The sequence below is a fragment of the Rhincodon typus genome, chromosome 6, assembly GCF_021869965.1.
Source record: "Rhincodon typus isolate 14 chromosome 6, sRhiTyp1.1, whole genome shotgun sequence".
NCBI classification, from domain to species: Eukaryota; Metazoa; Chordata; class Chondrichthyes; order Orectolobiformes; family Rhincodontidae; genus Rhincodon; species Rhincodon typus.
This window is the reverse complement of record NC_063337.1, coordinates 105672538-105698065: the sequence shown is the minus strand read 5'-3', so window position 1 is coordinate 105698065 and position 25528 is coordinate 105672538. Positions and strand designations below refer to the sequence as shown.

Sequence of the window (25528 nt, the reverse complement as noted above, 5' to 3'; positions counted from 1 at the left end):
CTGGGCGCTATGGGCAATTTACCATGGCGAATGTACGTAATCTGCACATCTTTGGACAAAACAATCCTAAACCTGGTGTACATCAACATTATAAGATACTTGTTAATTTCAATAAGGAATGGGGAGTCAAACAGCAGGCTGGGCTCACCTTCCAAAATGCTTGCATAAAATTAAGCACTAACGGGTTTATCACAGGCCCAATGCAATTATATCAAAGGCATGCACAGCTATGGCAAACCCTGCATTGAATTAATGTCAAGTAAATTTAAATCACTGGAGTGTTCAGAACATCCACACTACAGGAGACAAGTATACGGTAAACAGCAGAACAGCTGGAAGTGTTAACTACAGAGGGATCTAGGTGCACAGGTCCACAGTTCCCTTAAAGGGCAACGCAAGTGGATAAACACAGAAACACAGAAAATAGGTGCAGGAGCAGGCCATTTGGTCCTTCAAGCCTGCACCACCATTCAATACGATCATGGCTGATCATGCAATTTCAGTAACCCACACTCCGCTTTCTCTCCATATCCCTTGATCCCTTTAACCGCAAGGGCCACATCCAGCTCCCTCTTGAATATATCTAATGAACTGGCCATAACACCTCACAGCTTTCTGAGTTAGAAAATTCCACAGGTTCACAACTCTGAGTGAAGAATTCTTCCTCATCTGTCTTGAATGGCTTATCTCTTATTCTTAGACTGTGACCCCTAGTTCTGGACTTACCCAATATTGGGAACATTTTTCTTTCATCTAACCTGTCCAGTCCCTTCAGGGTTTTATATGTTTCTATGAGATACCCTTTTATTCTTTCAAATTCCAGTGAGTACAAGCCCAGTTGGTCCAGTCTTTCTTCATACATCAGTCCTGCCACCCTGGGAATTAGTCTGGACTCCCTCAATAGCAAGAATATCCTTCCTCAGACTAGGAGACCAAAACTGCACACAATACTCAAGGTGTGACCTTACCAAGGCCTTGTATAACTGCAGCAAGATATCCCTACTCCTGTAATTAAATCCTCGCACTATGAAGGCCAGCATGCCATTAGCTTTCCTCACTGCCTGCATGCCAACCTTCCACAACTGTTCCACTATGACACCCTGTTCTTGTTGCACCTCACCTTTTCCTAAGCTGCCACCATTCAGATAATAATCTACCTTCCTGTTTTTACCAAAGTGCATTATCTCACATTTATCCACATTATATTGCATTTGCCAAGTACTTGCCCACTCAGCCAGCCTGTTCAAGTCAGCCTGTAGCCTCTTAGCATCCTCCTCACTGCCACTCAGCTTAGTGTCATCTACATATTTGGACTAGATACTGCATTCAATTCCTTCGTCCAAATCGTTAATGTATATTGTGAACAACTGGGGTCCCAGCACTGAACTCTGTGAAACCCGTCATCACTGCCTGCCACTCTGAAAAGGACCCGTTTATTCCAGTTCTCTGTTTCCTCTCTGCCAGTCAGTTCTCTCCACTCCTCCAGCCACCACTGTCCGATATCGTCCTTGGGGTCCTGGAAACATGCTCCTTTTCTGCCGTATCCAAGCTGGAGACAGTCATGCTGTGTGGGTCCTGCACCCGAGGCTGGATATCAACTGACATGTCCTGGCTCCAAGTCAACCGATGGAGTCCTGGTTCATTTTCTAATGCTGCCGCCAGAGATGAAGCGGGGATGGAGAGACATGGGGCCTCAGCCTCCCACAGCAGCACATCAGGAGGTTGTCCCCAGGGCAACCAAAACTAAAACAGTAAGTTACTGAGCTGGAATGACAACGCAGAAGCCACATGGGTGTGGCCAGATCCACTGCATGAGCCCAAGCACAGCTGAGCCCCACACTCAGGAGCTGATTGCTGCAGTCCCTGCTATCTTGGATTGCGGGGAACCTTGTCAAAAGCTTTTTCAAAACCCACATACGCAACATCCATTGATTCATCTCTGTCCACTCAACTGGTCATTTCCCCCAAAAATTCTAGAAGATTTGTCAAGCATGATTTCCCTTTAGCGAATCCATACTGACTTGGACCGATTCTGTCACTGCTTTCCAAATGCTCAGCTATTACATCCTTAATAACTGACTTCAGCTTTTTCTCCACCACCAATCTCCAACTAACTGGCCAATAAATCCCGGTCATCTCCCTCCTTCCATTTTTTAAAAAAAGTGAGGTTCTCTATTGGAACCCATCCAGAGCCTATAGAATGCTGGAAAATGATTTCCAATACTATTTCTAGGGCCACTTCTTTAAGTACTCTGGAATGCAAAGCATCAGACCCTGGGGACTCATGTTTTAATCCCACCAATTTTCCAAATATAATTTCTTGACTAATAAGGACTTCATTCAGTTCCTCCTCATTCTTGACTGTGTCCCCTAGCATTTCCAGAAGGTTATTTGTGTCTTCCTTGGTGAAGACAGATCCAAAATATTTGGTCAACTGGTCTGCCATCTCTGTTGTCCATTATGAATTCACCTGACTCTAACTGTAAGGGACCTACATTTGTCTTCACCAGTCTTTTTCTCTTCAGGTAGTCCAGGATGCATATGGCATTCTTGTCTTCAACAATCAGGGCAGAGAGTATAAAAATTGGCAAGTCATATTGCAGCTGTACTGAACTTCAGTTAGGTCACATTTCAAATACTGCGTACAGTTCTGGTCGCTGTATGGCAAAGCGGCTTTAGAAGAGTACGGAAAAGGTTTAGCAGGATATTGCCTAGTTTGGAGAGTACGAACTATGAGGAGAGATTGGAAAAGCTTGGTTTGTTTTCACTTGAACGTCACAGCCTGAGGGTAGCTTGGCATGGATAGATTGGTTAGTTGAAGTTCTTTCCCCTGCCCAGGGTAAAAACGTCAGTTACTAGGAGACATCGGTTTAAGGTAAAGTGGGAAGTTTAAGGATGTAAAACGCAATTTGTTTTACACAGAGGGTGGTAAAGTGCCTGGAATATGCTGACTTAGGGGAGGCAATGACCTAGTGGTATTATCACTGGGCTGTTAATCCAGAGACCCAGATACTATCCTGGCAAGAGATAGCAGGAACTGCAGATGCTGGAGAATCTGATATAACAAGGTGCAGAGCTGGATGAACACAGCAGGCCGAGCAGCATCAGAGGAGCAGGAAGGCTTCAGAAGGGTCTAGGCCCGAAACGTCAGCCTTCCTGCTCCTCGGCCTGCTGTGTTCATCCACCTCTGCACCTTGTTATCTAATATCCTGGCAACCTGGGTTTGAATCCCGCCATGGCAGATGGTGGAATTTGAATTCAATAAATATCTGGAATTAAGAATCTAATGATAACCGTAAATCCATTGGTCGATTGTTGGAAAAACCCACCTGGTTCACTAATGTCCTTCAGGGAAGGAAACTGCCAACCTTACCTGGTCTGGCCTACATGTGACTCCAGCAATGTGGTTGGCTCTTAACTGCCCTCTGGGTAATTAGGAATGGGCAATAAATGCCACCGAGCCAGCGATGCCCTCATCCCATGAATGGGTAACAGGAGATGGTAAAAGCAAATATAATAGCAATGTTTAAGAGGCTTCTTGAAGTCGGTCATATCAGATCCAGGACATTGCTGCAGGAGTTAGGCCCAACCAGCTTCAGCAGCTTCATCAATGACCTCCTCTCTATCATAATGTCAGAAGTGGGGATATTCACCAATGATTGCATAATGTTCAGCATCATTCATGACTCCTCAGATACTGAAGCAGTTCATGTTCAAATGCAACAAGATCTAGACAATATCCAGTCTTCGGCTGACAGGTGGCAAGTAACATTTGTGCTATACAAATATTAGGCACACGAATAGGCAGGGAAGAGAGGAATACGGACTGTATACAGGCAAAAGATTTGTGGTTTAGAAAGGCATTGTGTCAGAGTCATACAGCAGACCCTTCGGTCCAACCAGTCCATGCTGAACATAATCCCAAACTAAACTAGTCCCACCTGTCTGCTCCTGTCCTATATCCCTCCAAACCTTTCCTATTTGTGTATTTATCCAAATGTCAGCGCAGGCTTGGTCAGTTGATGGGCCTGTTCCTGTGTTGTACCATTCTTAGTTTGTTCTTTATGAACAAAGTGCCAAACACAGTCATTTGGCACTAAAAGCTCTAGTAATCAATGTCCAAGATGTGCTGATCAGGTGATCAATCAATAACAGGAAGGGTCCTGCCGGCAAATTTCAACAACCATGTTATAAAATCAAATATCTGCTGGTCAAGGTGTTTGCACTCTTATCAGTGACTTCCCTGCAATTGAGATATTTCAATTCCTATTTAATTTTTGACTGGCATCTTCTACACCTACAAGTTCTGAATTCAATCAGTAATTGTACGGTTATATAGAAACTAGAATATAAGAGGAGTAGGCTAATTAACCTTTCCGCTTTTGTCTAGGTGATTGATGGATTTTGAGGAGATTCAAAGTTGCTGCAGTATATTTCATATTTGAAACACACTGCCGCTACTTGTATGTTCAGTGGTGGAAAGGGGTAAATATTTATGATCATCGATGGGGTGCCACTGAAACAGACTGTTTTGTTCTGGATTATCTTGAACTTCAGCTCTTATTGGAGCTATGCCCATCCATCTTTGAGAAGTCAGCGTGCAGTTACTTACCACAATTCCCAGATTCAGACCTGCTCTTGCATTCACCCTATTTATACAGTTAGTTCAGTTCAGCTTCTGGTAAAGTTTAAACCCGTGTGTTGATGAGAATTTCAAGAAAATCTACAGATGGAACAATAAAGGCTGACCTGTCCAGCGACATCCATATGCCGTACATTAGTAACAAAAATCTTGATCTTGTATTTAACGTAATGGTTATTACCTGTAAAAAGTTTTCACATAGACAAGTCAAACATTTTTCTTGCTCTTCCTCATAAATTAAAAGCACCTACCTTCAACACTTAAGGAACTCATTTTTGATTCTAAGAAGTCAAACAATGTGCTTGGTGCAGATGGCCTTGCATTTGTTAAATTGTCATCATCTTCAAGTCTTGATCTGCCTCTACCTCTTCCTTTTCCTAAACAAATGTCCAATAGAACAAAGTATCTCGGTTAAGAAGAAACACATTCTAAGTGAACATTAAGCATTAAAGTTCAACACATTAATTAATTGTATACAAGTCGGGCATTTAAAACAATAATTTATTAGGAACGCAAAAAACAGCTAAGATCTTTTAACAATGGCAGCAGCTAAATGAAAACACCCTGTGTACTATTCAGTCTCCTAAGTCTAATAGCAATCCCTAATCCACACCACTGTTATCTTTAAATATTCAAATGTTCAACTGTAAGTCTCCAGTGCATTTTTCATAGATTGAGCTAACTGAGAGTTTATCTGCTTATATCCTCTCTCTCTCTCAAATCCCCAACCACCCTTCATTGATGTTCACTGGCCTACGTTGGTTCCCGAGCTAGCAGACCCAACATTCTCCAACTCTTGAATACTTTGAAATTGTATAGTTATTTGGACATATGGTTGAAAAGCAATCAAGTATGGGAATTAAATACTTCAGTGTACTTGGAGCTGTGTAGTGGGGCAGATGCAACCCTGATAAGAAAGAATGATACAGGCATAAGGATGAGACAGTGAGAGAGAAAAAGGAAAGAAGGATCCACATTTGGAGAATCTAAGTGTTGAAACATCTCAGGTAGGAAATAAGAGTTTTGCACCAATTTGGGGTGTGGGAGAGGGCAAAGAAAAAACAAGAAGCAGGAGTCAAAAAACCTGTAAAAAATGTCACACTCTTCAGGAAGGGCAATTTGAGTACAAATTATGCAGAACATGCAAGAAAGGGACAGAGAATTTAGCAAAGTTGATGAGGGATAATATCCTGTGATAAAAAAAGTTAAGCTCTATCTGCACAAAGCATTCATGATAAAACAGGTTACTTATTAACACAGTTAAAATTAATGGATTTGACATAATCAACATTGGAGAGACATGCTTGTGTAGTGACAAAGGTTGGAATAGCTCAGGATACGTCACTTCAAAAACAAGACAAAATTGAAAAAGATGATGGGTAGCCCTGAAGATACAGGATGCAAGAAAGACGGGAAGCAGAGTGTCTTAACCTGGGGAAAAAAATCAGGATCGATTTCAGTGGGGATAAGGTATACAGAGTAGAAAACAATCACGGATTAACTCACAGGACACCCCCCCCAACCCAAAAGGGGCACCACAGCAGCTCAATAATTAGCACTATTGCCTCGGCGCCAGGGAACCAGGTTGAATTCCAGCCTCGGGCGACCATCTGTGTCAAGTTGGTACGTTGTCCCCATATCTGCATGGATTTCCTCCTGGTGCTCCAGTTTGGCCCCACGGTCCAAAGAATCATAGATTCCTTACAGTATGGAAGCATACCACTTCGCCCATCAAGTCCACATCCTCCTTCCCCCCGAACAGCATCCCACACTATCCCTGTAACCCTGCATTCCCCATGGCTAATATTCCTAGTCTGCACATCCCTGGACACAATGGAGCAATTTAGTATGACCAATCCACCTAATTTGCACATATTGGATTTGCAAGAAATGCAGGTTCGGTGGATTAGCCATGGTAAATGCAGGGTTGCAGGGATAGGGTGAGGGGGTCAGATGCTCTTTGGAAGGTCAGTGTGGACTTGATGGGCCAAATGGTCTGCTTCCACACTGTAGGGATTCTATGATAAAAAGAATAATCGTGATGTTGGGCGAAGCATAACACAGGAAGTTCACAGTACTTGTAACAAGGATAATACGGAAATTTTAGAGTAGATTTGTAGCTCGGGTTGTGGATATTGTGGTTGGTTGGCTCGCCGAGCTGGTTTGTTGTTCCGCACGTTTCATTACCCTGCTGGGTAACATCATCAGTGCAGCCTCCGACGAAGCACCGTTGTGATTTCCCACGTGTTATTTAAACTCTGGTGTCCATTGAGCTGGATTACCTCACTTTCAGTTTTCTTTCGCAATGGAATGTATATGGGGTCTAGCCCTGTGGGTTTATTGATGGCTTTCTTAGGGGAGTATCAGGCTTCTAGGAATTCCCATGCTTGTCTCTGCTTCGCCTGTCCCAGGATCCCGGTGTTGTCCCAGACGAATTGGTGGTTCTCCTTATCCATGTGGATGGAAATGAGTGTGTATTGGTCATGTCTTTTTGTAGCCAACTGATGTTCGTGTACCCTTGTTGTTAATTTCCTTCCTGTTTGTCTGATGTAGTGTTTGTCCCAGTCTCTGCAGGGTATCTTGTATATGACACTGGTCTTGTCCATAGTGGGTAGTGGGTCTTTGGTTCAGGTGAGCAGTTGTCGTAGGGATGATGTGGGTTTGTGTGCTCCTCTGATGCCCAGTGGTCGTAGGAGTCTGGTGGTCAGTTCAGGTGTGTTAATGCTGTAAGGTAGCGTGATGAACGTGTTGGGGCGTGTCGTGTTTTCCTGGATTCGGTGTAATAGACATCTTCTCACCCAGTTTTTCGAGTATTCATTGTCTTTGAATACCTGGAAGAGGTACTCTTCTTCTTGGCGTAGCTCTGTGCTGCTGCAGTGTGTTGTTGCCAGTTTAAATAATGTTCTCACGCAACTACGTTTGTGTGTATTAGGGTGGTTACTGTCGAAATTCAGTACTTGGTCAGTGTGTGGGGCTTTCCAGTGTACCTTTGTTAGGAATTCCCCATTTGGTCTGCGCTCTAACATGACATCTAGGAATGGGAGCTGTTTGTTCTTCTCATTTTCTCTGAAGATGAGCTACGTCAAGAAGAATAATAATAATGAAATGGCAGAGACACAAAACCAATGCATCGGTCTTTATGGCTACAGGGCACTTAGAAATTCAATTAGGTAGTCATCTCAAAGTTTACAAAAGGGAAACAGTGTGTGACAAATCTCTCATTGCTCTTCTATGTAGTATCAGAAGGGTTCCTTTAAGATTCAGTGGCAAAAAAGATATGGCTTGATCAGAGGTCTTCCCAAGATTAACCAAAACTTGTCACAGTTTATAAACTGATTCTTCAGCTATAAAAATTAATTCTCATCCATGTAAACAAACACTGTGCCTCAGGTGAATTGATACATTGAATGCATAGGATCTCCAACTCTTACACATTCCACCTTGGTTATCAGTATTCTGAAGAGCTGTGTATAAGATGATACCCCTCAAGAATAAATTTCTTCTATAGCTGTTCTGCCCACATACGCTGTTGAACTAACCATTGCTCTAAATGAATGAAGAGATTCATCAGGACAACGTCCACTTGGTTTTCAGTTGAACTTCTAAAGGGAAATTATAAATGTAATATCTAGCGAGGACCAAAATGTACACAATTAGGTTATAAATCATAATTATTTCCAAGGACTCGTAGGAAGTTTGTAGGAGACATGATTGTTCACTTTTATCAATGGACTGGTAACCCAGAGGTCTAGGCTAATCTGTTGGGGACAACAAAATCTTCAATTGAAAAAAAGTGGTTGACTCGTAACTGCTCCTCTGAAATGTACCAGAAAACCACCTGGCTCAGGGGAAATGAGGGATGGGGCAAACCAATGCCCACATCCCATTGAAGAATTTTTAAAAAGTTCAGAGACAAAAAAAAGCTGTATAAAATGCAACAACTGTAGTCACTCACACAGAAATGTACAAGGCACCAGTTGCCCTGATTTTGAAGGTCCATTTCAAACCTATCCAAGTTTAAAAACTGTATTTCTTCATTTTAAAAATCTATTCGTTTGACGTCTGCCTGAGAAGTCTCAGCTCACCATTCCTGGATTTTTGTTTTGCACCCGTGAAAAAACTCAACCCATGAATAATACAGGCACCTCATGAATGAGGTTTTTTTCCTCTTACAACATTAAATCCAAACACTCCCAAAGGGTCAATGTTTCAGCATTTTAGAATCCCCCATCACCTCCCTCCACCCATCCACCAAACCATCACTATCTTGCCAACATCAGCTCCGATTATCTTTTGTTTCCTCTGAATATTTTAATTAAACGTGGAAAGTTTCTTATCTTTCTGAAAACTAAAGCATTGCATTAAATTCAGAAACATAGAACTTGTACATAAGTAGGATAAATATAAGAAATTCCATTTATATTAACAGTAACGAATTAATAAAGAATAAGATCCCTGTTTTGTATATTTCTTTTCAATATTCATGCTAATATTTCTTTGTTAAAATAAATTATAGCTGATGAAATTCTGATTTAATTAAGACTAGTAGAAGGAAAAACTGAAGAAGAGACAATGGTGTGGTGTCAGCATTGATATCTGATGGATATCTTTAGAGCTAGAACCAGGTTTGATGATGACACGTCATTTTTGAAGTAGAAAAGAAACAAACATTTTAGAAAGGGATACTGATACCACTGATGAGGATGCAGTCACCTCAAAGTACATTTCAACTATTTTTACATATATATGTATACACATACACAACAGTACAGATTTTACCTCTTACAGGTGGATTATGCATTGCTGGTGGTGCTTTGTTGCTGTTGATAAGAAAGTTTAAAGCATTTTCTAAATTATTGCTATGATCCATTAGGGCCTGTCTTGCTTCTTCTTTGCTGAAGCCCATTTCAGTTATGTTCTGTAAAGCTCGCTCATCAACCTACAATAGAAAAGATTACTTTAAAATTCTGAAGAATCACATTAGACTCAAAAGGATTCTCTTTTTTTCTCCCCCCACAGATGCTGCACTGTTGTAACGTTCTGCTGAGTTTCTCCAGCATTTTCACAGAATCACAATTTTCTGTTTTTACTTCAAATGTCCAACATCTGGAGTATTTTGCTTTCACATAAAATATACTTTTGGTCATTAATGCTCAACATAGAACTAACTGCTGGACCACATTTTGTTACATTGCAGCTGTATTATCAATTACTCATCTTAAATAGATTTCAATCCTTGCGATATGACTCTCTCGCCTGGAGGGATTCTTCAAACCACCATAATTCAATTTTTGAAAGAAATATAAACTGACATTTTCTTCAAAAGGACGTCTATGAAAGAGTTCTTTCACATCTGCCCTTGTGGCACTGGCAGCACCACAATCCTATGTGTAAAAGGACTCTATGAAATGAATTTTGACCAATTTCAAACAAATTTTCAAATGTACAGGGACCAAAAATATGAAATAATTTGTTACGTTTTTAAGCCTTTGCTCACCACAGCACTATGGAATGTTTTGAGTGCCACATTCAAAAATCACTGTTGCAAGCAAGTGCCAATTCCCTCCACCTTACAGCATCTTCACAGCCATGACATAGAGCTACAGGCTCAGTAACATGGCTGGGTTAATGAAGAATACGTGAGTGTCGCTCAGCATCAGATACAGGAATCCTTTTCTACTTCCATATTCAGTAAGTGATAAAGCACTGTATATCAGAGCCTGATTTCGGATAAAACAACAACCAAATTTAATTCATCAAAGAGACAAATAATTATCAGCACTCAACAAGCAGAAAACTAGTTCAGCTTTTTGTAAATATTACATTGCTGGCTCGTACCTTACCAATGGTGTGTCGATTTGGGGGAGTCAGAAAGTCAACCATCTAGTATAAGTTACCTGGCCTCTGAACTGCTCCAACTCCAAACAGTCTCCAATAGTCTCTGATCACTGGTGAAGTGTATTGAATCGAATTGAATGGTTATTTTTGACACTTGTATTTTACAGTGAATAATAAAATAAAAGTGAAAAGTGTCAACTGTCGCCACAATCCAGCGCCATTTTGAATAGTTTAAGAATAGAAAGAATGAAAAGATATAGCTGAGTGTGTTTATTTTCAGCAATGGGAGAGGATGGCTGAGTGGTATTATCACGGCACTATTAATCCAGAGACCCACATAATGTTCTGGGGAGCCGGGTTTGAATCCAGCCACAGTAGATGGTGGAACGTGAATTCAATAAAAATCTGGAATTAAGAGTCTACTTCTGATCATGAAACCATTGTTAATTGTCGAAAAATCCCATCTGGTTCACCAACGTCCTTTAGGAAAGGAAACCGCTGTCCTTACCTGGTCTGGCCTACGTGTGACTTTAGAGCCACAGCATTGTGGTTGACTCTGAACTGCCCTCAGGGCAATTAGGGATGGGCAATAAACGCTAGCCTAGCCAGTGATGCCCTCATCTCCGTGGAAGAATAAAAAAAGTCTTGAGCCAGTTTACCAATGATACACGCGCTTCCATCCCTCCTCCACTGCCCTGCCAGTGTAGGAATCGCCAACTCTTTGCCGCCAATGCCAGGTCCTGCGCCAAACCCACACTCATCCCTCACAACCAGAAGTCTCCAGCTCCATGCCTACCGCAATCACGAGCTGCTACCACCTCGTTGCCGATAATCAGGAGTCCCCTCTCTGGGCCTGCTGCGACCACAATCAGGAGTCCCTCGCTCCGCTGCTACCGAGATGATGCCAGAAGTCTACACTCCAGGCATACCATGCTGCTACCACTGTTTCGCCAATGCCAGGAGTCCCCGCTCTGGGCCTACTGCAAACAGGAGTCCCTGCTGCCAACAGTCCCGCTTTGACAACCCACCTCTGAGCTGTCTCATTACCAACACTGCCATCCTGAAAAGTCTGTTGCTGCTGCCACCTCCTCTGATCACTGGAGGAGCTTTGCTGCCACTGCTGGCCCCAAACACGGAGAACGTCCCTGCTGCTGCTTCCAATCACCACGAGGTGCCACACCCACCTCCAACCGTTGGGATGCCACCGCCTATCCACGCACAGCCCACTCTCGCTGCTGTGCCAATGCCAATTAACGCACCGCAAAAGACTAAGCAAAAGAAAAATGAACGAAGAAACAAAAGAATAAAAAGAAAAAAAAGAGAAAAGAAAGCTCACAGCAGCAGAGTTTCCCTCAAGACCCTAAACAGTCCTGTTACTCTGCTGCCATCTTGATCCAAGGGCTGTTGATCTTTGAGATTTAATGAGAGTTATGCCACAAGAATGACAACTTAAGTGGTAAGGCCCTCTCTTATTAAAAATGGAACGTGTCCCACACTTTTGTGGAATACGTGTTACTTTTCACTTTGCAACCTTGAACTTACGGAGTTTGAGCCTGAATTGCTTCATGATTTGCAAAATTGCGAGAGGAAGTAAACACCTGGGATCAAGCTGCAGACGTGTACCATATCACTTACTTGCAAATTTCTGCGCATGTCATTTAGTTATTATTTCCGTAAGCCTAGCACAAGCAACGCTGCACACACTTCATTTCCTTGTATATCTCTGAAGATATGTAACAGCAACATGGAGGAACCGGAGAAAAATGTTGCAAACTGATGCTACAAGATAAAGTGAGCTTCTAAGGCAAGTCACAAGCTAACATTCAAGTTCATCTACTTAGAAAATAACTGAGTTAAAATTATCATTTTTACCAAAAAGTTGCTGATTAAATACGTAAAATTGTATTAATTAAATGAATGAAGCCGGTGAAAATAGGATAGCAGTGTGTCACAGCTGCCATACCCAGGAGTTTACAGAGTGGCCTCCTCCTCTCCCTTTTGATGTCCTCAGCATCAAAAGTGCCAGTTTGATTCATGCCATGTTAGATCAAGAAATGCCACAAGGCCCTGGATACTGCAAAGTCTTTGGGCACTGACAACATTCCTGCAAAGGCAGTGAAGCCTTGAACTCCAGAACTGGACTTGCCCTTAGCCAAGCTGTTCCAGTACAGCTGCAAGACAGGTATCTATTCAGTGGTGTAGTCTGAGACAATTTTCTATCATGTCCACAAAAAGCTGGACAAATCCAATGCAGCGAATTACGTCCTAACAGACTGCTCCTGATCAAGCTGAGAGGAGGAAAGCGATTGTTGACAGCACTGCATTATGGACCAGACCAAAACCCCTCAAAATAGGTCAAGGAGATAGCCCAGACCCTAATTTTTTTTTTAATTTTAAAGGCAAGTGTCAGACATTGCATTCCAGATACAATTCGAATGGTTAAACTACCATGCTTGAAGCAAAACACACTTTATTCGTACACTATAGTTAATATACAAACAAAATAAAAAAGAAAAGAATTGGCTTAACTGTAACTATCAAAATACTTAATAAACTACTCATTAACCGTTCCAATATAGTAACATCCCATAAGCCACAGACAGTGAAACAGATTGTCTCACATGCAATTCCAGCAGCAAGAGAACCCCAGCTTTTAGCTGTAACAAAGAGAGGAACAACAGTTTCAACATCCAGCTTCAAGACCTCAGCAACTGCTTCTGAAGGCGAAAACTAAAAATCCTGGTTCTGTGGGAGCCTGAAGCCACTCATTCAGGCTGCTACTATTGTTTCAACTTTTAAAAATAAAACCCCAAGGCCTCAAAAGCTGTTTATTGGCTTGAAGCAGAATACTCTGCACCTGTCTCAATCTCCCTTTATTTAAAAAAAAAGGATTAAATATACCTCTTAAAGCCATACTTTTGTCACAGCTATCAAGCAACACTTGCTAAAGAATAACATTTCTACTGACACAGTTTGAGTTGTAACAGTACCACTGAGTTCCTGATCTCATTACAGACTTAGACTGAACACGGATAGAAGAACTTACCTCCAGAGATAAGAACGGCTGCCCGCAAAATCAAGTCAGCATTTGACTGAGTGAGAGATTAAGCAGCTCAAGCAAAACTGGACTCAACAGTAATTACAAGAAAACTGTCATTTGTTGTCATGATACCTAGGCCCAATCATCTTCAGCTGTTTCATCTCTATCTTCCCTCTACCATGCCTGAAATGGGGATCTTCGTTGATAATTGTACAATGTTCAGTATCGTTTGCAACTCTTCAGAAATTGAATCAGTCCATGTTCATATACAGTAAGGCCTGAACAACATGTGGGCTTGGGCTGACCAGTGGTAACTAACATTCACACTACAAATCTATCTGGTCTGTCCACATTGATGCCAGAGTCAGGAAAACACACCAACGCCACTACTTCTTCAGAAGGATAAGGAAATTCAGCATGTCCACAATGCCTCTTAGCAATTTGAATAGATGCACCATAGAAAACATCCTACTGGATGCATCACAGTTTGGTCTGACAATTGCTCTGTCCAATACCACAAGAAATTAGAGAATTGTGAATAATGCCCAGCCCGTCATGAAAACCAACCTTCCCTCCATTGACTGTCTACACTTCCCGCTGCCTTAGGAAAGAGGCCAATATAATCAAAGACACCTCCCAAACCGGTTATATTCTTTTCCAGCAGGTACAAGATACAAACGTTTGAAAACATGTAACAACAAATTTAAGAACCGCTTCTTCCCCACTGTTATCAGACTTACGAACAGACTCCTCATAGATTATGAGTTATGAGTTATCTTTCTCTGCACTTTCTCTGTAGCTGTAACAATATTCAAGTAGCTTAACACTGCCTAGAACAAAGCAGAAAGCTTGCCTGGCACCCTAACTACCACCTTCAACATTCACTACCTTCACCATCAATGCACAGTGACAGCAGTGTATAACCTACTTGACAAGATGCACTACAATCAATTACTCACCAAGGTCCTTCAACAACTTCCAAATTTGTGACGTCTAGCACTCAGAAGAACAAATTAGAAACCTGGAAACACCAACACCCGATTCTCACTGCTGTCTAGCTGGGTCAAACCGGACTCACCTGGGCCTATCTGTACACAGCTGATGACGACCAGAGAATTACCTGCAATAGTTTAATTTTCCAATATGACCCGTGTAGCTGAAGTTTCTAGCTTTGATCCATTCTTTTGCTACTGGTAGGTAAAGAAATCCAAAAACAGAAAATCATGTGTACTAACCACATAGCTCCACATCTCTTCTCTCGACAGCCCCATGACCTAAAGCATCAAACTGCTTCACCACAAGAGTGTACTGGATGAGCAGAAACATCTTCTATTTTAAGACTGGGAAGATCAACTCATTACTCTGTCATAAACCTCACTTTCTAGCCATCAACTTCATCCTTTTCCTTGACAATCAGAGACTGAACAAGAAAACATACAATCTTAATACCATATTTGACTCATTGAAATAACTGATTCCACATCTGCACCACCACTAACTCCAATTCCTTGAAGGCAGAGCGTGAAAAATTGCAAAGAACATGGAAAGACAGGGGCAGTTAGCAAATTATTGTATCTCTGCTCAGAGAGAAAAGCACAAAACACTTGCTGGGTGTAGTGGGAATTTAAGAATATCAAATTAATTTTCTCAAAAAACTAGGGCTAAGAGTTGACAAATCCCTTGCCAGTCTAAATCCTATGGTTTTAAGACGTGGCAAACGGTCACCATGAGTTGCAAGATAGAAAACATAACCCACTACCAAAAAAGGTGGGATGAAGAAAACAGCAAGTAATAGGCTAATGAGCTTAATATCTAAATAAAACAAACAACTACAAAAACCTGGAGATCTGAAATAAAAACAGAAATTGCCATTCTGACGAAGATTCATCGGACTCAAATCATTAACTCTGTTTTCTCCTCCCAAATACTGTCAGACATTGGTGAGGCCACTTTTGGAGTAATGAATACAGTTCTGGTCACCCTGTATAGGAAGCATGTTGTTAAACTGGCAAGGATACAGAAAAGATTTACAAGAATGTTACCAGACTGGAGGGTTTGAGCTATAGGGAGAGGCTGAATAGGCTGGAGCTATTTTCCCTGGAGCATCGAAGATTGAGGGGTGACCTTATAGAGGTTTATAAAATCATGAGAGGCATAGATAAGGTGAATATGAAAAGGCCTTTTCCCTAGGATAGGGGAGTTCAAAACTAGAGGGCAGTTTAAGGGGTAAGATTTAAAAGGGAACTGAAAGGCAACTTTTTCACATGGGGGGGTAGTGTGCATATGGAATGTCAGAGGAAGTGGTAGAGGCAGGTACAATTGTAACATTTCATAGATTCACAGAATCCCCACAGTGTGGGAGCAGGTCATTCGGCCTGCTGAGTTCACACTGACCTCCCGAAGAGCATCCTACTCAAGCCCACCTCTTCCCCCACCACATCTCTATGCCTCTGTATTTCCAGTGGCTAATCTAACCAGCCTGCACATCCATGGACACTAAGAGACAATTTAGCATCCACCTAACTTGCACATCTTTGATGGACTGTGGGAGGAAACTGGAGCACCTGAAGAAATCCATGTAACCACAGGGGAAAAAGTCCAAATTCCACATGCAGCAGGCTGAGGGTGGAATTGAACCCGGGTAACTGGCGTCTTGCTAACCACTGAGCCACAGCACCAGTTTAGTAAACCATCAATTTTAAATGGGTTACCATCCGCATTGTATGATTGATAAATCTAGGCAAATATATTTCAAAGGACTAGTTGATTATGGCTAGTTTACATTGACAAATGAAAATTATGATTTCAGAATAGCAGTGAGGTCAAAAGATTCAGGTTTTCATTTTTATTTTCTAAAGAACTTTCACGAGTTTTTTGTCATCTAAATTACATTGGCATATACTAACAGATAACTATTTTAAGCTCACACATCAGTACTTTTTGGCAAGGTATAATCAAGCACTGACGGAACACTGATGTTGGATATATAAAGAGTTTCTTGGTCAAACCTAGGTTTTAAATGCTTTATAAACAGAGTCATTGTTAAGAAAATTTCAAAGATGTATTGCTCTAGAGAAAAAGTACCATCTGCAGAAAATGCGCAAAATTTCCATCTTTGCGACTGGATTTAAAAGACATATGGACAGGTACATGAATAGGAAAGGTTTAGAGGGATATGGGCCAAACCAGGTAAATGGGACTAGTTTAGTTTGGGAAATCTGGTTGGCATGGACGAGTTGGACCAAAGGTTCTGCTTCCGTGCTGTATGATTCTATGACTAGCTTAGTTTCTCCAGCAATTTCTGTTATTATTTCTGAGACTAATGTCTGTTTTGGGACAGAAGAAAAAACTACAAACAGTGACAATGGACATTTAAAAATATGATGAATTAGAGCCACTTCCCCTTCATATATTTCTTTCTGCAGTTGATTTAATATTGATTAAATCCAAACCACTTGCTAATTAGGACTTTCACAAATAACAACCATCTGCATTGCGAATTACATTTTTTGTGAAGATTCAATGTGGCCCCAAATCAAAAGGATTACCAGGAACACAGCGAGAGTGATATAATCCAGCCACTGATGAAGAATCCTCAGATAGCAACTAGCAAGTAAATTGCACTTGGTACTCTTCATTCTTAGTTAATGTTTACAGAGATCAAAATGATTGGGACACACCCTTCGGAAGCATTGTATTACAGCAAATGTTTTATTAACCAGCTCCTATGGGACCAGGAGTGCGCCGGATGATCGAGCATTCCAGATAATCAAGAGGTCCACATAACCACAGTAAACAGTGACCAAACAAAGCTTCAAGACATTAACGTCCCTCAAAAAATCTAGGTAAAAACATAACACACCCCATAAAATCAATGTAAATACAGAGTAAGTAATAGAAACATAATTCAGGGGATATACACTTCACTGTTATAATTTATTCAAAGCATAATTACTCTGACATTGTGATACAAGATATATAATTTTTGCCGGTTTATTAACGGTGCCAGTTAAAACAAAACTTGTTGCAATAAAATTAAGTTTTGGTATTGAGTCTATAGAAAATAGAAACAAAAATGTGGATTTTTTTCAAAATTAGGAGTTATAGATTTGACATTACAAACAAAATTCATTTTCTGAAGTGTAGCAACATCACGAGCCAGCTTACCCCATCCATTCAAGCTACGCACGCACATTTACATAACCCTCTGGACAGCAACTTGAAACATGAATCCAATTATTTCACTTCAATGCGCGCATGTCTACAGTTAAGTGCAGGGCCTTCACTGTATAAATTTTAAATAATTTAAAACCACGACCAACTTCATTTTCTAAGCTGTTGAGCAGGTTACAATTATGTAATTCTACTATTAGGTAATTACCCTACGAGTACTGATCACTGAATTTCTAAGTATACCCAAATGGTTCAGAATTCCAATTTAACAGGAACTGTCATTGCATTATTATATTCACAATCAATACAAGGACAAAAAAATGCATTATTTTACATAAAACCTAAACACTTACCAATTCTCGATATACTCCTTCATATTTCCCGTCTGCCTTTGTATACTTTTCCTCTCTATTTTTCTGGAAAGGATCCCTGTTCTTGATGCCTGTACCACTCGAATTCAAATTGCTCCGGACATTGCTTCCTCCACCAAATATCTTTGCCTTGGTTTTAAGAGAAAATATTCAAATTATCAAAATCTATTACTTGTGACCTTATTCATTTAAATGTAGGGATCTGAAAAGATTTTAATAATCCCACTAGCACTGCAGATTTTAACCAATAAAGCAGTGAAGTGCACGCATTTCTTCACAACCACAGATGAAGAAATGCAGGCTCAAACTCATTTCTGCAAATAGAACAAATTTTAGCTACAGAAGCAACATTCATCAACAATAAAGTTGACAGAATTGCTGAGTTCCATACACGTAATCTATCCTGAACAAATTGAGTTTCAAATGTTGGTGGGCTCCAAAATGCATCAACTTTCAGAAAGAGACTGATCACAAGATTACAAATGCTACTCCGTTGAAACATGCTAAGAAACCTAGGTGGACCAAATACCCAAATTAAAAGGCTATCCCACACGTCAAGGATGATTCTTCTCTGTGACTGACTGGGTATAAGTCAGTTGTTGGCTGTGATCTAGCAGTTGGCAGAGAAAATCTTTTTTAATTTTGACGGCTCTCAAGTGAAGATGGCATAATTTGCTGGACTGTGCGGCAGAAGTGAAATGTTGTCTCAAATAATAGCCCTCTGTGTTATCTCACTATCTCTCAGTAGCTGATGTTTGGTGATTAAGTGCCATTATGTTTATGACTGGGCATCTAACTCCCAAGTGTTCATGTAAATAAAGCAGATTTCCATGAAAGCTTTGCCTTCAAAACATTTGCTTTAGCGAAAGTAAAACCAAAAATAGACAAAGTTGAGAAAACAACTAATGCATGAGGAAGATTTTGGATGAAATGATACAGGTAAACAGGAACATCCATGCTGGAAACAAGTCAAAATGATCCTTACACATCAGACTGGAAATCTGACAGTAATGCTTTAAGATGCTAGAAAACATCAAATGTATTTGTGGGTTAAGTCAAAATGAAGATTGTTATGGAGTTGGTTGAGTGAAATGAGCCAAAACATTTGCTGCAAAAGGATGCAACAGAAGAAAATCCAATAATCCAAACTCAATAACTCAAGACATTCTGGAGGAATTCCCAAGATCATGACAGTAGGAGCAATTACAAAAAACTGTTCCTTCGAAACACACCTACTCAAACCTAACTCAGCCGGACTATAGGTAATTCAGATGGGTACAATCTCAAACAGCATCTGGAGAGAACTTGCATCTGCAGTTACTTTCAACCACAAATGCTAAATATGTCATATCACATCCAAACAACTGTGAAAAATATTTGTTGGAACTTCATACTGTACCTCCTTATTCTTGCTAATTTCTGCAATAGCAGCAATCCTTTGCTTTTCAAATTCATCATCTCCAACAGTTTTATTTGTGTTGGCAACCTGTAATGTTTTCCTCTTGTCAAGATCTCTGCTATCAACTTGATCACGTGATAAGCATTTCTGCAAAAGAAAATTATTTCAATGAATACATGATGGATGAGTTCAAATAAAGTGCAGAAAAAAAAATTACCTGCCAGTGATTTTGATGGCTGAAAAATAAATTCTTCAAAAGAAAAAGGGGAATTCAGCAAGCTTTTGTTCGAAGTAATTATTATATAGTAAGGGTAAATAAATTTAAAAAATACGGTGAACTTTCTTTTGGTAAAAATCACAGGTCCAGCAGACTATTGTGTTCACCCTGAAACATATTAATCGCAAGGCACTATCAATTCAACACAAACAGAAACAGCTAAGAATCATCTAGCTTCCAGGAACAGAAGGTACTGTAAATAGGACATAGTTAACTTTTGCTTCCTTCTGCATTTTATATTTCTCTCCCATAAGAACTTACACCAGACAGGAAATCGCCAAAGAGTTGTCTAAGCGGCCATTCCTTCTGCTAATCCTGGATCGTTGTATAGTAGCAAGCAATTAAATAAGAGCACTTATCAGAATCAGGTTCAATACTGTCCTTGTCTGGAGTCAACACAAGCACTTCAAGCAGTAATTTCCAGACAACGAGGAACAAGAACCACAGTCAATTAAGCTCCTCTCTATTTCAAAGATGTTACTCTAAATTGTGAAGAATGGTCAAGAAGTTGATAGAAACATAGGAACAGGAGTAAGCCTGTTCCACCACTTAATGAGATCATGGCTGATCTGTGGCATAACTCTACATACTTGCCTTTGGCCCAAATCTCTTAATGCCTTTGCTGGATAAAAAATTATCTACCTCAGATTTAAAATTAACAATTGATGCTGCATTCAGTCTCCTTTGTCAAAGAGAGTTCTAGAGATCTGCTACCCTGTGTGGAGAAGTGCTTCCTATCATCTTCCCTGAACATTCTGGCCTGATTTCATATAAATGATTTGGATGCGAAAATCAGAGGTATGGTTAGTAAAATTGCCGATGACATCAAAATTGGAGGTGTAGTGGACAGCAAAGAAGGTTACCTCAAAGTACAACGGGACTTTGATCAGATGGATCGATGGGCCAAGGAATGGCAGTTTAATTTAGATAAATGTAAGGTGCTTTGATCATTTTGGTAGGACAAATCAGGGCAGGGCTTATACTCTTAGTGGTAAGGTCTGGGGAGTGTTGCTAAATAAAGAAACCTTGGAGTACAGGTTCAAAGCTCCTTGACAGTGGAGTCCCAGGTAGACAGCATAGTGCAGGTGTTTCGTACGTTTGCTTTTATTAGTCAGTGCACCGAGTGTAGGAATTGGGAGGTCATGTTCCAGCTGTACAGGACATTGGTTAGGCCACTTTGGGAATACTGCATTCAATTCTGGTCTCGCTGCTGTAGGAAGGATATTGTGAAACCTGAATGGGTTCAGAAAAGATTCACAAGGATGTTGCCAGGGTTGGAGGGTTTGAGCTAAAGGGAGAGACTGAATAAGCTGGGGCATCGGAGGCTGAGGGGTGACATTATCGAAGTTTATAAAATCATAAGAGGCATGGACACAGTGAATTGCTAAGGTCATGTCCACCAGACTACGGGAATCCAAAACTAGACAGCATAGGTTTAAAGGTGAAAGGGGCAAGATTTATAAAGGGACCTATGGGGCAATTCTTTTCCACACAGAGTGGTACGTGTACGGAACGAGCTGTCAGAGCAAGTGGTGGAGGCTGGTACAATTACAATATTTAAAAAGCATCTGGATGGGAACATGAATAGGAAGCGTTTATAAGGATATGGGCCAAATGCTGGCAAATGGGATGAGATTAATTTAGGATATCTGGTTGGCATGGACGAGTTGGATTGAAGAGAGTGTTTCCATGCTGTACATCTCTATGTCCCTTTCTCAGACTATGTTCTAGAATCCCCAAACAGAGAAAATAGTTCATCTTTATCTGTCCTGTCTTTTCCTCTTAATATCTTGAGGACTCCTGATCAGATCACCCTGTAACGCCCTTAATTCGAGGGGAAACAGTCCTAATTTATGTAATCTGTCCTCATGATTTAATCCCTGAAGTCCAGGTACCATTCTTGCAAACCTACGCAGTATTCCTTCCAAAGCCAACATATTCTTCATGAGGTATGGTGCCCAGATCGGCTCACAGTACCCCAAGTAGGGTCTAACCAGGGTTTTACCTAACTATAGCATAATTTCTGCACCCCTGCACTCCAGTCCTCTAGATAAAGGCCAGCATCCCAATAACTTTCTTGATTATTTTCTGCAGCTGTACATAACATTTTACAAACTTATCCACCTGAACGTCCAAGTCTCAACGTATTTTTAAACCTTTTTTTTTTTTTAAGAACTTCATACCATCCAGAAAATGCCCTTATCTTTCCTTTTTCAATCTAACATGGATAACCTCACACTTGCTTACATGGAATTCCAATGGCCACAATTTTGCTCATTCATTTCATCCCTTTGTAATTTTAGGCCATCATCTATACTGTCCACAATGCCATCTAACTTTGTGTCATTAGCAAATTGAGATTCATGACTTCCTATGTCATTATCCAAGTCATTAACAAATGTGAATTGAGGACTAAACACAGATACTTACGAGACACTACTGGTCATATCCAGCCAATTTGAGTACCACCCATTATCCCTACTTTGTCACCTGCAACGCAACCAATTTCCCAGCCATGTCAGTAATTTGTCCTCAATTCCACAGGCTTCTACCATTGTTACAGCCTCTTACATGGGCCTTTATTAAATGCCATCTCGAAGTCCCTATCAACATCCACAGCTATTCCCTTGTTCACTACCTGAGTCACCTCTTCAAAAAATTCAATGAGGCTTGTCAGGCATGACCTGTCATGAACCCATGCTGGCTCTCCCATTTTCAAGGTTTTCAGTTACCCCATCCCTAATTATAGACTCCAACAATTTCCAACCACAGACATCAGGCTCACTGGTCTTCAAAGCAAGTTTTACTGTTGTGCTTTGACACTAAAGATTATTTACTTGTTTTACAGCTTTTCATAGCAGGTTGAAAGGCTAAGTACATGTGTGAAAAAATCTGCAAAACAGCCATCTGATTGAACTGTGTAATCGGTATAGAGGAAAATCTGCAATCCAAAATTAAAGCTTCTCAAGAAGTACAGCTCACGTGTGCATGCTGAGACTCTGTGCCCACACTGAGACTCTCAGTGCCCAAAGGCACATCTAGCACTTCAGTCATTCCCCACTCCTCTTATCAGAAGATTTGGATTATTCATTAACAAAGCTTATCAGCAGATTTCACAGAGATTTCGTCCAGAGATAGAATCACAGAATCTCTACAATGCGGCAAGAGGTCATTTGGCTCAAGTCTGCCCTGACCCTCTGAACAGCATCGCACCGAGACCCCAACCCTATCCCTGTAAACCTGCATTTACCATAGCTAATCCACCTAACCTCCACACTTGTGGACACTACGGGGCAATTTAGCATGGCCAATCCAACTAACCTGCACATCTTTGGACCATGGGAGAAAACCAGAGTATCTGGCAGAAACCCACAGGGAGAATGTGCAAACTCCACAAAGACAATCACCCAAGGCTGGAATTGAACCCAGATTTCTGGCAAGTGTGAAGCTGAGCTCCAGGACTTCACAACATAAAATAATCTGAGATTTCAGTCAACTGCATGAAATTGAAGTCCTGACTACAAAAGCATTTGGCATTATTTGAAGAGCACATTCTCCTGGTACCAGGATCAACATTTACTCCTCAGTGCAGATCACCAAAATATATGAATTGATAACGCTGCAGCACATTACAATGGATAACTGGATGCCTACAAATCAACAATGAGCACAAACCAAAAGAATGCCTTAGTTTCATAGTACTTTGGGATCTTCAAAGGACATGTTAAGTACAACACAAGCGCAAAGTTCTTTTCTTTCGCAATTTATAATCCGCTGAGAAGCAAGGCCTAATTTATCATACCTGCCCAAAAGGGACAAAAGGAGGTGGTCCACCTTCAGTTCCAATATTACTTCTATTATATTTTGCCAAACTCTGGGGGGAAGGAAAAAAACACCTTTTCAAAGACAGCATTATACAACCCTTCAATAAATAGTAAAACAGCACAGGAAACCATAAACAGGCATGTACTTTATCTAGTTAGTCAATACCATTCTTCTCCAAGTCAAAAGATTCATTAGAAATTTGAGTAATTCATGAGAAATCATACATTTGAAAAGAGGTTCTCATTAAAATCTTAACAGTGGTAACAAATCTGTAGCATAATCATGCACAAATAATAGAATACTTCAAATATTCAACCACAAGAACAATTTTAATTCATTTAAATATTCTGAAGGACAAGTTCATACTGCACATACACGACACAATTTCCAGCAAATTCTCCCCAGCTGACCTAAATATTCTCATTTAAGGTGAGGAGTAAATAGTTTAGAGGGGATAGGAGGAAAACTCTTTCATCCAGAGGGTGGTAGAAATAAGGAAAGCGATCCCTTAGAGTGTGGTCGAGGTACTCTTGTAGCATTTGAGTTGTATCTGGGCAGGCACTTAAATTGCCAGGGCATGGTAGGTTATGGACCAAGTTCATGTAAACGGGATTGGTATAATTTGGTGTTTGTTAGCAAACAGTGTGCTGAAGGGCCTGTTTCTATGCTGTGTGTCTCTATTCAGAAGAGGATTAGTTAAATTGCCATTCTGAAAAATACATGCCAATAATGAACCGCAGACAAATTAAAACAATAGTAAGCGTGAAGTAACGTCTTTGCTTCATTACAAAATTGAGATGGAGAAGATCAATGTGGGGGACACAGAAGCCAACAAGGATTCCACTAGCTTTATAGTTAGTTGGAGCTCCAAGATAGGAGTTTCTTATTTCTTAAGCCACAGATTTGTCTGCAATAAAACAGCTGTTCCAATAAATAGAATCAGAGAGACGTACAGCATGGAAACAGGCCCTTCAGTCCAACTCATCCATGCCAACCAGATATCCTAAATTAATCTATTCCTATTTACCAGCATTTGGCCAATATCCCTCTAACCCCTTCCTAATCATATACTCATCCAGATGCCTTTTAAATATTGTAATTGTACCAGCCTCCACCACTTCTTCTGGCAGCTCATTCCATACAAGCACCACCCTCTGCTTGAAAAGGTTGCCTTTTAGGTCCCTTATAAATCTTTCCACTCTCACCTTCAAACATATGCCCTCTAATTTTGGACTCCTCCACCCCAGGTAAAAGATCTTGACCAATCACACTATTCATGCCCTTCATGATTTTATAACCTCCATAAAGGTCACCCCCTCAGCATCTAACTCTCCAGGGAAAATAGCGCCAGCCTATTCGGCCTCTTCTGAAAGCTGAAACCCTGCAATCTTGGCAACGTTCTTGTAAATCTTTTCTGAACTCTTTCAAGTTTGACAACATCCTTCCTATAGCAGGGAGACCAGAACTGCACGCAATATTCCAAGTGGCCCGAAATATTGAAGAAAAAATCAGAGTTAATGTTTCGGGCCCGGTGACCTTTCCTCAGAACAGAGTTAACAGTTCTGAGGAAAGGTCACTAGACCCGAAACGTTAACTTTGATTTTTTTTTCTTCACAGATGTTGCCAGACCTGTTGAGCTTTTCCAGCAATGTCTGTTTTTGTGTCTTCTACCTTCGAGTCAGTTCTGTATCCAAATGGTTAGTTCTCCCTGTATTCCATGTAATTTAACCTTGCTAACCAGTCTACAATGGGGAACCTTGTCGAATGCCTTACTGATGTCCACATAGATCACGTCCACCACTCTGCCCTCATCGACCCTCTTCGTTACTTCTTTAAAAAATTCAATTAAGTTACAGTCAGCATCAATCTGAAAGGGGACCAAGGCTTTCACTGTTGTGTCTGTAGAAGGACTGTACAGATCCTGAACCAAGAACAGAGTTTTTTTTTTGGTCAAAATGTAGTG

General features: G+C 40.7%; 1 protein-coding gene across 1 annotated transcript in view; it reads right to left on the bottom strand.

Annotated features, from left to right (window-relative positions):
* Positions 1-25528, bottom strand: part of tdrd3 (tudor domain containing 3) — an 87646-nt gene that overhangs the window by 38336 nt on the left and 23782 nt on the right. The window contains exons 5-9 of the mRNA XM_048598428.1: positions 23543-23614; positions 19464-19610; positions 18047-18193; positions 9422-9581; positions 4894-5019 (exon numbers count right to left, since the gene is read on the bottom strand). Coding sequence (XP_048454385.1) covers positions 4894-5019; positions 9422-9581; positions 18047-18193; positions 19464-19610; positions 23543-23614 — 652 coding nt within the window. The remainder of the gene's footprint in view (positions 1-4893; positions 5020-9421; positions 9582-18046; positions 18194-19463; positions 19611-23542; positions 23615-25528) is intronic.